The 14,600-nt window shown below is 38.4% G+C and overlaps 1 protein-coding gene across 1 annotated transcript in view; it reads left to right on the forward strand.

Moving 5' to 3' along the window:
* CIAO2A (cytosolic iron-sulfur assembly component 2A) overlaps positions 1–12,882 on the forward strand; it is a 15,182-nt gene extending 2,300 nt beyond the window's left edge. The window contains exons 2-5 of the mRNA XM_072402535.1: positions 4,460–4,624; positions 6,557–6,606; positions 10,506–10,551; positions 12,183–12,882. Of these exons, the coding sequence (XP_072258636.1) occupies positions 4,460–4,624; positions 6,557–6,606; positions 10,506–10,551; positions 12,183–12,280 (359 nt within the window). The 3' untranslated portion in view covers positions 12,281–12,882. The remainder of the gene's footprint in view (positions 1–4,459; positions 4,625–6,556; positions 6,607–10,505; positions 10,552–12,182) is intronic.
* The last annotated feature ends 1,718 nt before the right edge of the window (positions 12,883–14,600 follow it).

Here is a 14,600-nt window from a genome sequence, read left to right on the forward strand (position 1 = left end):
TTTTTTTTTTTTTTGTCTTAGGGATTTCATTAAACTATATTTATATAGCGGGACTATAAAGGCAATCAATAAACATTGTTCTTTAATTTTCTTTTCTTTTAACTTTACAAAATGTTAAAATTATTTACAATACTGTGCATGGATTACAATGCTGTATCCTCAAAACACATTGCGTCTCTCAATTAATACATTGATTACAATGCTGTATCCTCGACGCTTGACCACTTCTTCAGGAGGAAAATTCTACAAGCTAAGAACATATTTACACATATTTAACATAAAACACTATTTTAAATAGTGAATCATGTTTATTGTGAATTAGTGTCAAACTGATTGCCTTTAAAGTCCCACTATCTTCAAATTCAATTAGTAAATTAAAAAAAATGTATTATTCATATTTGGGATGTGGCATATTTTGTAAGCACTGTACTTGATATCATTGTTTTTTGTTCTTATATTTATATAGAGCTAACATAATAAGCAATGCTGTACAATAAATAGGGGTGCAAGTGATACAGATACGCAGAGGACTCTGCCCAAAGAATAGTAAAGAGAACTTTATTATTTCACTTCTCCTAAATGTGACCGGTCCCCTACAGGCTCCTATGAGGTTCTCCAGACCTCAATCACAAGGCTAACATAAATTTCTACAATACTGGATAAGTAGCTCTACATTGTAAGTGAGGTTGCAGAGAACCCACCTTTACCCCATAATGTTGAAAAGAGAAGAGTGAGTATAAGTAAAATATAATTATTAAGTAAAAATGTTTTTTTACCCCATACCCCTTCCCCCTTCTTTTTTCCCATTCAGGCAAAAAACAGTGTTTGACCCTTGCTTGGGGCTTCTGTGTTATTCCTGGGGTTCAACATGAAATTTGCAGGCAACAGGTTGCACCAGAAGCTTGTCTCGCAGGTATTCCATATTCCCATTGCTGTTCTCTGGATTTGTGAGGTTTTGCTAGGGTAGGTGCAGCTATCACATTTCTTGCTCTTTGCCCTCCCATTACCTGTTTGCTAGACAAGTTTTTTCCTTCCATTAGTTTGCAGAACCTGCTTTGCTAATTGTTCCTGAACTTAGATTGACTGCAAATGTTTGCGAAAGTTCAGCCTCACTTCAGGGAAAAAATGGAATCCATCCATCCGTGAATATTTTTACAACAGCTGCCTCCATCCGAAAAATGGCTCAGTTGGCCATAGTTTAATAAGAAAATGGGGGAGCCAACCTTATATACAATATGAATAATATAACTAATCCTAATTTTGTTACAATGTATTTAAAAAGTGCAAAGAATTTGTTGATGGAGGTGTTATTACCAGCAGTGCTGATACATCGAGGAAGACCTGGCCAGATCCAGTGATGACACATCAGAATAGGAAACCTGGGGTATATGAGGCAGGCTTAAGGTCAATTACTAGATAAAGAGCATCTGTCAAACCACTATAAGTATGGAACGTGTCATTACTGCCTGCTTCTATCTTGCAAATCCACAACTTCATTCTTACTTTAACGTCAGGCATTGCTGACTTGTACATAAAGATGCAGCTTGGAGCTGTCATCCTAGTTCTTTATGTTTCTTTAGGGTCTCATTAAGGAGTAAAGCCATTAGTATGACAGCCACAGAGCTTTTACACTGAAGCTATACTTGGCCCGTAGTGGACAAAAAGAAGGGTAATTCAACTATAAGGATTATAAGAAACATGTACTTGTTGCTCTTTCACACATGGAACTGTTCATGCTCTATGTACTCCTACATGACTGTGCACAGGCTTGGCCACTCAAACACCAAGTGCTGGATAATATCAGCCTGACATGTACCCTCATACCCAAAAATACAATGTGTTTGTAATGCTTCTTAGAAAGTAACTCCCAGTGAACACAGCATTCTGCCATGCACTCAATGACTGTCCCAAGCAGCCCATGGTAGCGTTTGGGAACCATGTTTTACTTTCCACTGTGGCAGATTGTGGTGCCTTCCCAGAAGGTAACAAGTCATTGAAAAAAAAATATGTCCAAGTGAGTTACCTGTGGTGCAGTTTGCCGCTTCCAGGTACACAGCACCAGTTTGCCATTATTATTATCCAGTATTTATAGCACCAACATATTACGCAGCTCTTTGCAAAGTCCATAGTTATGTCACCAAATGTCCCTCAAAGAGGCACACAATCTAATGTCCCTACCATAGTTATTACCTCAATCTAAGTTCCATTTGAGGGAAGCCGTTTACCTAACTGCATGTTTTTGAATTGGAGAGGAAACTGGAGTACCTGGAGGATACCCACGCAAATTCCATGCAGATAGTGTCCTGGCTGAGATTGCTGGCCCATGGCAGCCCAATAGAAAATGGATGGGGCAGCTCAGTACCTCTTTGCTGCCAGCTGAATCATTGCAGAACAACTGGCAAGGTGTAACCAGAACATGTTTCTTTGAAGGAAATGTTTCAATACCAAGACTGTTTCAGCTGTCTTGCAAAAATTCCCTATAAAAGTATCCATGTTTTATTGACATATAACAATAAATGGGTTTATTTGAGTTATTTTGACAGTAATTAACAGAAATACATTAATTTGTGCTAATCCGCTGCTAGTTGTTGGGATCATAGCGAAATACTTTGTAATCCTGGGTATGAGGTGTCACATGGCTTGCTTTCTCCTTCCCTTCTTCTTCCATATGAGTGATAGTGCTTGGTTTTTGGTCCTGTAGGCATCCCGTCATATGGGTACAGCAGGAATTTTTGGCCTGGGTATGTTCCAAACTCAAACTGGAGCTTTTACAGTACTAGTTTCTTGGCAAATGAACAACGTGCCGGGGTAATGGAAGAGCAGCAGTTACAGTGGACCTATACTTAAATATAAAGGCCACTATTGCTGAACTTATTCTAAATTATACTAATTGCCTGATTGTAAAGCTGATCTTCTATTAGTTACATATCTGGAACAAGTCTGTAGATAACTAGTGTAACAATAAATTTAAACACCTTAGCTGCATCCTCAACACCAAGTTGTATTCTTTAGAACCAGATAAGCATTGGCAGCCTACATTTTCCTAGTATAGATCTGCTCTAAGTGAACACATTGCTTCACCATTGCATAAGCAAAGTGCTTTGTTTATACATGGCAGTGCTACAGGTACACGTTAATGACCCCCTCCTCTCACTATAATTACCTTTGTTTTTCTCCCTTCCTTTTTCATTTCCCTGTGGAAGAAAGGAAAAGGAAATGTTTACTTGCATGTGTTACTAGGTGTCTGAGCAGTTAAGCACCGGGATTTTCAAATACCCAAAAGGTTCCTTACTGAAAAAATGAACAATGCTTTGCATGATGGTAGTCTTTAAAATCATTGACGTAGATATATCTATGGCATTTCATCACATCCCAAGCTTAAACTACGTGCACACATCAGATGGTTCTTGTCCCATAATCACCTCTGGGCTACTATTAGACGAGAATCTATTGCATGTACAGCACTCATCCGGCGTCGTTCATAGATCGGTTTTGGTGGATGCACGAATTATCATAATACAAGTGAAGGTGAGAGAGCACAGCACACTCTCTCCATAGAGCAGAATGGCACTGTATGTTCATTCATTTCATTCATTCAGTCTTTCACGGTCCTTTCTAACGACAATTATTGAACGTGTGTAGGTAACTTGAATTGTCTGGCTCTGGAACTGTCTTTATTCAGTGCAAATTAATGGGCATACGGGTATTTGCTTTCCTGCTGCTTGCTTTTGTCCAAGGATTTGGTGAGTATGCGCAAAAGACACTGTTTTTAACAACTGTTCAAAAAATAAGTGATGATTGGAAACCCTGAATAGCACTAAATAGTCACATAGTAGAAAAGTGAGCAAGTCACATTAGTGTTCTCCCTAGCCTTCTAAGCTGGGTGCACTACCCTGCACTTTTCATCAACCAGCCGGCTGTTTTTGGGTGGTTACTGATGAGCTGGGTCACAATACAGGAGATGCCACCCACCTACAATTTCTCCCCACCCAGCTGAGAAAAATTTCTGGGTTGAGCACTGCACGTGTTGTCTCAAGCCCAAAATATCTCTTTGGTTTTTGGGGTAACAGAATAGTGGGATAGCAAAGGGAATATCAAATTATGCAACTGTGGGGATCGGCATTTGCTTTGGTCAAGAACAAGTTCCATTTACAATAACCATAGACATAAAATAATTCCAGCCAGACACAAACTGTCTGTGGCTACAGTCAAACAGCCCCAGCTGTGGTGCTATGTGACATATGGTGCTAGGTGCCAGGCACGGATGTTCTTCACAATTGTGCGAGGGCTGCTGGGTTCCACTTTTACATAGCAGTACCTACTAATTGTGAGCAGAATGCAGATTAAACCCACAGGGCCCTGTACATGTCACAAAGTATCAGCATTCTGTCTATAGGCTTTGAAAAATACAATTGATTAAGGTTGTGTGATGTCTTCTTTTTTTATGTATTTTCCAAAGATATAATCCGATGTATACGGGATCCAGAAAAACCCAATACATTAGAAGACCTTGAAGTTGTGTCAGAAAATTGTGTGACAGTGGAGGAACTGGATGAGGACTGCTTCCTAGTGATCATAAAGTTCACCCCTACAGTTCCACACTGCTCTTTAGCCACACTTATTGGTAGGTTATCGCTGGAAATTTCTTTGAAATGTTTAATTTTAAAGCTGATCTAATGTCAATCTTGTAAAGTATACATGTGTTACCTGCTGGGTCCAAAGTCTTTTTTTTATGGTTTATAGCTTCCCAGCTCCTTTTACCTGGGTGCACCACTCAGCACTTTTCAGTAATTACCCGGCTGTTTTTGGGAGGTTACTGAGAAGTTGGGGCCACCACTTGCCTACAGCTTTCTCCCACCCAGCTTTAAAACATTTCTGGGGAAAATACTGTTATAGTGTAAGAATGCCAAGCCACTTCCTGGTGATGCGGACTGCCCATAGGCTGACAAAAGAATTTTTTGCAAGGTCCTGAAATCTTCAGGTGGTCTTAGGTGTGGGATTTATAGGTTTAAAAAATATTGGCTGGGTAGTCTTTTTTTATTTTATTGTGGCTAGAGTGGTGCTTTAAATTTGAATAATTTCTATTGAGCCATCACTGTGATGGGCTTTCTCTTTGGATAGTCAATTTGCCATGTGGTTGCTGCTATTCAGTGCCTAATTTTAAAGAATAGATGCCTAGGAGCCGCTACACATAGTAAACACTGCTATAGGATTTGCATTCGTCTTCAACAGAACTTGCAAGAAATAAATGGGTATGGGAAGCAGAAAAACCTCATCTGTCCTCCCAAATCCTTCCAAGTGTTTTTCAACCATCTGTAAAGCATTCCTGTTCAAGTTCCTGTATAAGCTTCAGGTTCAGCAGGAGACCAAACTCAGCCACAGTATTAAGTGTCTCAATGCGGTGACAAAACCACAACTGGAAATGGACTGCAAAAAGTTTTTACCATCCACTACTTACATGCACCTTAGTTATTATAGTAGAAAATGATGATATTGGTTACAGTCCTGCATAAGACCAGTATGATCAGGAAGCCTAAAGGCCACATGCACTGCAGTACTGCTGGATCTTGAAGAGAAGAGATGAATACACATTAATACACATTCTGCTCATTTAAAAGAGCGCTCAAAACCCATTTTTTCAAACTTGCCTACCCGTCTTCTTCTGTCAATTGAAACCACCACTACTTCCCCCCACTACATATCTCCCATCCTATTGTGTGTGAAATTCCCCCACCTACTAGATTGTAAGCTCTTCGAGCCAGGGTCCTCTCCTCCTGTATCACTGTCTGTATTAGTCTGTCATTTGCAATCCCTATTTAATGTACAGCCCTGCGTAATATGTTGGTGCTATATAAATCCTGTTTATTATTATTATTATTATTATTATTATTATTATTATTAACAGTGCTCAACCCAGACATTTTTTAAAGCCGGGTGGGAAGAAATTTTAGGTGGGCGGCAGCCCCTGTATTGTGACCAAACTCTTTAGTAACCACCCAAAAACAGCCGGGTGGGTGCTGAAAAGTCCCGGGTGGTGCACCCAGCTAAAAGGGCCTGGGGAGAACCCTGAATAATAATGTTCAACAACTGTCACTGGAAATGAACATAGTGATCTGTATAAAGGATTGTAGGTACAATGCTATACAGAAAACGTTGTTCTAAGCTATTGGGGGGGGGTTCTGATGTATTCCTTTTCATTAGTAAACATTAGCCAAATCACTAAAGGCATTGGGGGACAAAATAGTAACCAAGTCAGTTACAATATTTTTGGGAACAAAACATCTATCATCAGTTCTAGGGTTAACAATACAATATGGGGTCTCTTACAATAGTACCCTCTAAAACCATAGTAATTCACCAACTCTGAACTATTACATCTATGTACTTTTATCTACAATGTTCTTTTCATATTTGGACACATTCCAAAAAACTAAACATCACTCTGTTGCTGAATAAATAGATTATTACAAAATGATCAGTCTTCACTAATAATTCATCTGTTACATATAACATTTATTCCTAGTGCATTAATGATATTCTGTCTCTTCCTGTATAGGTCTGTGTTTGAGGGTCAAGCTGCAAAGATGTTTATCTTTTAAACACAAGGTAAGGCATAGTGTTGTCTGTATAGTGTATTATCTAAAGGTGCGTACACACTTCCAATTTTTATCGTTCAAAATGAACGACGAACGATCGATTGGGCAAAAATCGTTCGTAAAAATAGTAACCAACAACGCCGACGAACGAGGAAAGTCGTTGGAAACGAACGACCAGACCGGCGGATCGGATTGGACGACGATCGTTGACCATCGTTCGTGTGTACGATCGTTCGTTGATCATCAATGGTCTGAGCATGCGTAATGAACGAACTTTCGTTCACTTCCTGTCGTGCACATAGTTCCTCTATCGCTCAAACGATCGTATCTATTGTGTGTACAATATCTATGAACGATCGTGTCGTTATCTGTATGTGCAGGATCGGTGCTATACGATCGTTCGTAGATATCGTGCAGGATCGTTCGTCGTTCGTTTTCCAACGATAATAATTGGAAGTGTGTATGTAGCTTAACAGTAAGAAGATTGTTTTCCACAAGGGGTTTCCTTTGTTAGTGTCTGAACAGAAACTTAACTTTTCAAATATGATTATTGATAATTTTTTAAAAAATATAATATACAGTGTTTAACCCAGAAAGTTTTTCAAGCTGGGTGGGAAGAAAATGTAGGCGAGTGGTAGCCCCTTTATTGTGATCCAGTTCATCAGTAACTACCCAAAAACAGGCGGGTGGTTCCTGAAAAGTGCTGGGTGGTATGCCCGGCTAAAAGGAGCTGGGGAGAACTCTGATAATTTACATAACAAGAACAAAACTACAAATGTGTACAAATTATCATTCACACACATATTATCTCTGATAGGATAGGCATACATGTCTTGGTCTTTTCCTCTATTTCTCATTTGAACAATTATCGTTCCAATGTAAGATTCTCTGGGAAATTTATGACTTCTGTATATTATAAGCATTTGGTATGGATCACAGATGTTTTCCATCTTATTTTTGGCATGGAAAGCATGTGATTCACATCTCCCCCTCTTTTGCCAGTGGTGACGCTTGATTGTTGGATACTCATACACCCAATGCTGTCACCCAGGGCTTACATGAAGACTGGTTTACATGTGGTTTTGCAGTGGTTACAGAGAGATTGCACCAACCTGACAGCCATTGGTCTGCTGCTACCCAGTGGTAGGTCTTGGGTTCTCAGATGCTTCTTGCAGTCAGTTTACCCAACTATCTATTTACCCAACTTAACCCATGTCATTAATTGTTTGCCAGTTAATGTGGACAAATGCCAAGGTACCTACAGGAGACTAAGTTTTAAATCTGTTGTAAAGCCAACTTTTCCTAATTAGGTTTCCTTCATAGGTTGCTAAGAGCTCCGTGAGCAATTGGCAGTTTCAGACTAAGGGGGCATTTTTGCACTGACCTCCAAAGTAAGGGGGGCATTTCTGCACTTACCTCCAAAGTAAGGGGGCAATTTTTCCACTAACGTGGGATAACACTGCATTTTTTAATGTCTTCACTTTATTTGTTTATTTTATAATATTACTGAATATAATTATGTTCTGTAGAACAGCCCAGGGTGCCAAATATATTAGGTACTCCACATTCTTTATTCTTTTATTTATTCTGTATACCAAGTAATTGTTACCAATAATGTACTCTAAGCTGTAGATATAGTCATTATTAGCAGGGATCCCTCAAGACTTGAAAAGATTTCAGAGGTTATTGTTAAAAAAGTTAATAAAGGCTTGCCCATGCTATAGGGGTAAAGTGTCAAATATCAGGTTAGCTGAACTTTTCTATAAGCAGAGCCCATAACACCAGCACTATAGGGAACCTGAAGCAGTATTTTACAAGAGATTTCAGTTTCAGTCATTTTTTATGATAGAATTTCATTGTGTAAGTACCGTAAGTTTTGCTTTAAAGTGTACCTACCAGTTTTGTTCAGAAAAAAATACTCCTTTCTGAGATTTGTACCTTCCTTTGTTTGAAAGTAATTGCTGTTTTGTTTTACCATGTCCTTGCTGACTGATTTCTGAATAGAAGAGTCATCCATAGGTATAACAACCTGAACAAAATCAGTGTTGCATTAAGAAAAGCTGCGGTTACCTTATCCCTTTTGGAAGGTAAACAGATCCTATCATACTACAGATGAAACTGCTATTGCAGGGGGATAATTTATTTTTTAACATAATAAAAAAAGAGTCGCTGTGGATTAAACCAAGACATTTAGTTTTTTATAACATTAAATTACAAAATGATTTGTGCCACAGTTAAAGATATTTTACTAAAGTTGGACATTGCAACTTCTTTATATTCACTTTACATTTTAGGAAGGGGGAGGCATTTAAAAAGCAGGCCTTGCTTTAATTTTTCAGCAACTAATATTATTATTATTATTATTATTATTATTATTATTATTAATATTATTATTAATAATAATAATAATATTAATAATAAACTGGATTTATATAGCGTCAACATATTACGCAGCGCTGTACAATAAATAGGGGCTACAAAGGACAGACAGATACAGATCATGACACAGGAGGAGAGGACCCTGCCCCAAAAAGCTTACAATCTAGGAGGTGGGGGAAGTATCGCACAATAGCAGGGGAGATTTGGAATGGTAGGAAGTAGTGAGGGTTTAAAAAGACAGAAGAAGATCGGTAGGCAAGTTTTAAAAATGGGTTTTGAGTGTTTGTTTAAATGAGCAGAAAGTAGGATCAAGTCGAATAGGACAAGGAAGACCATTCCAGAGAGTTGAGGCAGCTCTAGAATAAAGTCTGGGAGCCGTGCAGGTGAGGAAGTGATTAGTAGGTAGAGGAGCGAAGAGAGCGGCTAGGGGAATATTTTTCTATCAGGTCAGAAAGGTAAGTGGGACAATAACTGTGGAGGATTTAAAGGCAAAGCATAGGAGCTTGAATTTGATTCTAAGCTTGAAAATTGATAAAGTTTTTATTAAATAGTATATACATTAGTAGTATTCCTGGCACAAAACAGCATTTAAATACAATAGTTTTATTGTGTACACTCTTGTCTGTTTATGTAGTATGTGAGTTTTTGTTATTACCACCCTCTAATTTGCATCAAAGGTCAAGTTTTTAGAATAATACTAATATAGTAGAAGTTGATGTTTAAAAGGTCTTATCAGCAAGTAACAACACCTGAAATCACTCCCATAATGAAAAATTCATATTGTCAATTCCAACCTGCCAGCTTTACTCATAGCAAAATATCTAAGGTTTTAGAGGGAGTGCAGTGGGAGTATAGTTGATTAAAAAATCCCCCCTTTAAAGGGATTTCCATGATAATTTAAATATCTTTCTTGTCTCCTAGACTTTAGGCACACTTGAAATTTCTGTTTTTGATTCCAGATTGAAAGTTCAAAGTTTTGTAGTATCCAGCTAGTAAATAGTCTCGTTTACATCTAGAGAGACATAACAATAAATAAAGTTTAGTCTGAACTTGTTTGTGCAATTTAGTTCTCTATGCTTTGGCTGTTACGGTAGTTGTTACAATTGAAGTTGTTGCATCCCTAACTTGCCACCAGATGGCGCTGTGTTCTCTAATATAATGGAAATCCTATTGAGTGTGGCATGCCATCTCTGCACATTGATTTAACCTGTTAGGTGCTGATGGATTATGCACATTGTAAGTAAGGGGAATAAATGACAAATCCTGGTTTCACACACCCACAGTTCTGGCACTAAAGTTTGGACCGCAGGGTTGTCTGGCTAAGTTTCTGCATTCCGTGCTTTTCCAGATGCTCTGGTGAAGTCCTGACCTGTATTTTTGCAGGGTTTTACTGTGGAAAACTATTGTCATTTAATCCTTCCAAAAACAATGTAATACAATTAGCTAGACCTATACCTGCCGTATAATTTTGCCTTTTTTGATCCTGCAATCTCCTGCAGTGGATGAGTTCATGTCCTTTTGCTTTTCCAGCTGGAGATCTATATTTCCGAAGGGACGCATTCGACGGAGGAGGACAGTAAGTAACTGCTTCCTTTCCTAACAGGGCAGTGGGCACAGGGAACGTTGTACAACACTTGAGATATAAGCTTGTGCTTTCCTCTGCAACTAATAAACTAAAGTGCAGAGCACTGGGGAAGCAAAGACATGTGGCTATGCAGAGATAACCTTTAGCCTGTGACCTAAGATTAGGTGTCTTGTATATTGTGGTTATTTAAAGAATCTTGTAGAAATAAAATAAATACATCATACACACATTAAAGCTGCTATTCCTTTATCTGCTTTATAGAATAACTGCAGTTTATGTTATTTGGCCAGGAAACTCAAAACACCCACACCCAAACACACAATAGGAACTTTATCAGAATTTCAGTTATGATTACCTTTTATATGTGCACAAAGATGATGAATGGCTATTTTATTTTGTCTGGCTTGTCCTTCAGGCTTTTAGTCCATAGGTCACCTTTGGAAGCAAGAGATTTTTTGCTTTTGTATTAAAATTCAAATTGCATTTATTTGGAATTAGTTAATCCCGACTAGAACACTGGACGTGTAAAGTTGCTGGTTTGTTGGATAGTATCATGCCACTATGGTTGGTGGGGGTATACCTCTAATGCAGTGTTTCTCAGCCAGGGCTCCTCCAGAGGTTGCTAGGGGTTCCTTGAGCAATGAGCAATTTGTTCCTTTTAGGATGGTTTCACTGACTGATCTTTTTGGCTATCTAGATGGATGACATTCTTTCCAATGCCCAACAATGTAAGAGGTATTTATCCCAATGACCATCATGTTAATATACTGTGATTAGAGAAGGGGTTCCCTGAGACCTGAAAGGTAATACAAGGGGTTCTCCCATGTTAAAAAGTTTGGGAAACACTGCTCTTAGCTTCAATGACTCGACTATGGTCTTGTTATTTGTCTCCTACTGGAGAAATATTGAATACTTTTGTGAATAATAGGTTTATTGGCAAAAATAAATTCTAACTTTTTTTGGATTGATAGTGGATGGCTTAGAAGTTTTTCAGGGATTTGTCATTATAAATATAGATCTATGGAGAACAGTCCATCTCCCTTCTCGTGGATCAGTGACCGAGTCAAAGAAGCTTATTGTGGAAGAGAGTTACAATCGCCATCATATTTACAATAATTGTTAGGTCTTCCTATTCTGGTAAAAGGGTTTCCTCCCTTTTTTTGTCCTGGTGTCACAGCAAGACAGCAAAAAAAAAGAACAATGTCCTTCTGGAGTTCATCTTTAATGTGTTGTATATAGTGTATGTATGTATGTGCCGCTCCATCGTCCAACCCCCCCCCCCATAGAGCACAACGTTGCGGTATGGGCAGCACTCGACCATGCATCATGCAGTCCTTAGTTGTTGGAAGGGATCGTGATAGATCCTTTCCAACGACAATAATTGCACGTGTGTATGCGGCTTTATGCTGGGGTAGTAACCTAACATATGGCAAAACCATTCAGCATTTAGATAGTGACTGTACAAAAAGGTGCAATATTGCAATTTTAAGATGCAATATTAAGTTAATATTATTATTGCAAAGATTAAGTGCAATATTAAAAATTGTGTATTTTGCATCTTTAGTTTGTGTTAACCACAATTTTAAGTTCATTCCTAGCTAACTTTTACCCTTTTCTCCAAGTTAACAAGCAGATAAATGACAAGGAGCGAGTGTCTGCAGCCATGGAGAACCCAAATCTCCGGGAGATAGTGGAGCAATGTGTGACGGAGCCAGATTAGAGTGGTTGGAAGTCTGCACTGAGATAGATCCATATCGCAAGTCTCTTCTCCCAGGAAGGCAACACATGGACGTTCAGAACTTTTTCCGTAATATTCTGGGTACAGCATTTGCTGAATGGATGGCAATACTCCAGGGTTAAAAATTCATAAGCTGCAGAAAAAAATACCACGGACTACTACAAAATCCATTGTGGGACAACTGAGCCTGTCTGTCGGCTTTCTGAAGGCCTAAAGGGTACTTCCTCTAAACACCATTTAGTAGAAGTAGGTGAGCTACCTCAATAACACTGAATTTTGTTCTGTCAGATTTATTGGTTTGCAACACTGCATTAGGGTCCCTCCACTCCTTCTTCCCACATTAGAACTAAATAGATCTTCTCTGATGGTAAATGGGAATCCTTGATCAAGGACCTCCCTCAACAACCCAGTACAACTAGCTCACCTCCTTCTGCTAAAAAGAGATTAGGTGGGAACATCATTTTATATTTTTATATTTAAAGAATATTATATGTATATTAAAGAGGAAGCTGAAAAAAAGAATAAAAAAAGCCTTACTGCACTGTACAGACAAAGATTCCTAATAAATCTTTTATATGACTGTTTATTGACTTCTTCTGTCCAACAAAATGAACATGTGTATAGACAGATTGTGTATATATGGGGTTTCTGCAGGGATTTACAAGCACTGCTGCAGTGATATTTACTGTGGTACATAACGTGAAGCTGTGTATTTAGTAAGTGACCTGCCCAATGACCCGTAAAGAACTATGACACTGGTCTATGGAAGAGCTGACCTCAGACTTTAGGAATTTGGTTATGTGTACGCTCTGAGGGGGTCAGATGTCTCTGTTCTGAGAGACAGTATAGTCATCCAGTGTAGATTATAGACGTGTGCATTTCACACTTATGGGTCAATGATTGCAGTGTGTTGGCCAAATAGCAGAGCATTGCACTCCAATGGACTGTTCGTTTCAGCATTTGCACAATTAGTGCAATTATTTGTTGGTCAATAGTAGACATTTTTTGTCATAAAGGACTCATTCCACAAAGCCGTTCTCTTGTATCATATTTCCCTGTTATCTTTTATTAATAAGCTGGATTTTTTTAGCACCAACGTATTACACAGCGCTGTACATTAAATAGGGGTTGCAAGTGACAGATACAGACAGTGACACAGGAGGAGAGGACCCTACCCTGAAAAGCTTACAATCTAAGAGGTGGGGGAAATATCACACAATAGGAGGGGTTATCGAGCTCATATCAGTTATAAATAAAGGTGCTTAACATGTTTTATTTAGCTTGCTCTGTATGTAGCTTTTAGTGCTAATATATAGTAACACTATAGAATATTTTAAAATTACATATTCAGGATATCACTCCACTAAATGCACATTTCTCTGTGATTCTTTAAAATGTTGAATGTATGTAAGAATGCCTAGGGTGACAAAACTGCTCCGTCAGATACAGTGCACTCTGTCATTAAAGCAGAAGAAAAACTCAAAAAGTAAGCTTACTAATTGTAAGCAGGCAAATTCTTCATTGCGGAAGGCACAGGTAATGTCTCTTATGCAACAACAAAAAAAGTACCTGCCTGTTCACAATTTTATAAATACACTCTTCTCTACTTGCCACAACACTGATATCTTCACTCGCTCTTCTGGGTTTTGAATCTTCGGCCATCCTGCTTGGCCAGGCTGCAATGACACAAATCCTGCACAGCTTTATGTACATTGAGGGAATACTGCAAACAGACAGGTAAGTTTATTTTATTGCAGAAGGGACATCACTTGTACCTTCTGCAATACTGAACCTGCCTGCTTGTGATTTTTTTCACAATTCTGTGTGGTCACTACGTTTAGAACGCTGCAATTTATTACATTTCAACCCTGTGACTAATTTTCAAATCTCAATGGATTGAGGTGTGTTTGTAAATTGAGCACTATTAGTATTTTAATTGGCCCCTATAATAAAATGAAATTCAGATAAAAATAAATTCCACTAACTTCACATGATAACTGGCAGCTTTAATCGTTGTCTGTAGAGGAAAACAGGAAAAGGAGCAGTTAAGGTGGTGATAAAATAATACTCTACTAGGCAGTATGAGCGAGATAAGCCGCAGTATCAAGTACAACCAAATGATGAAAACAGCTTTGTAACTCAAGGCCTATCAGATAAAAAAGCAAATTATGAGATAACAAAGCTAGGTAAAAGTTACATTTTTAATGGGGTTGGAATAGTTTCTACAAGTGAGTTGATATAGATATACAGTTACACATAAATATTTGGACTGAGACAACTTTTTTCTAATTTTGGTTCTGTA

The sequence above is a fragment of the Pyxicephalus adspersus genome, chromosome 2 (genome assembly GCF_032062135.1).
Source record: "Pyxicephalus adspersus chromosome 2, UCB_Pads_2.0, whole genome shotgun sequence".
Classification (NCBI taxonomy): domain Eukaryota; kingdom Metazoa; phylum Chordata; class Amphibia; order Anura; family Pyxicephalidae; genus Pyxicephalus; species Pyxicephalus adspersus.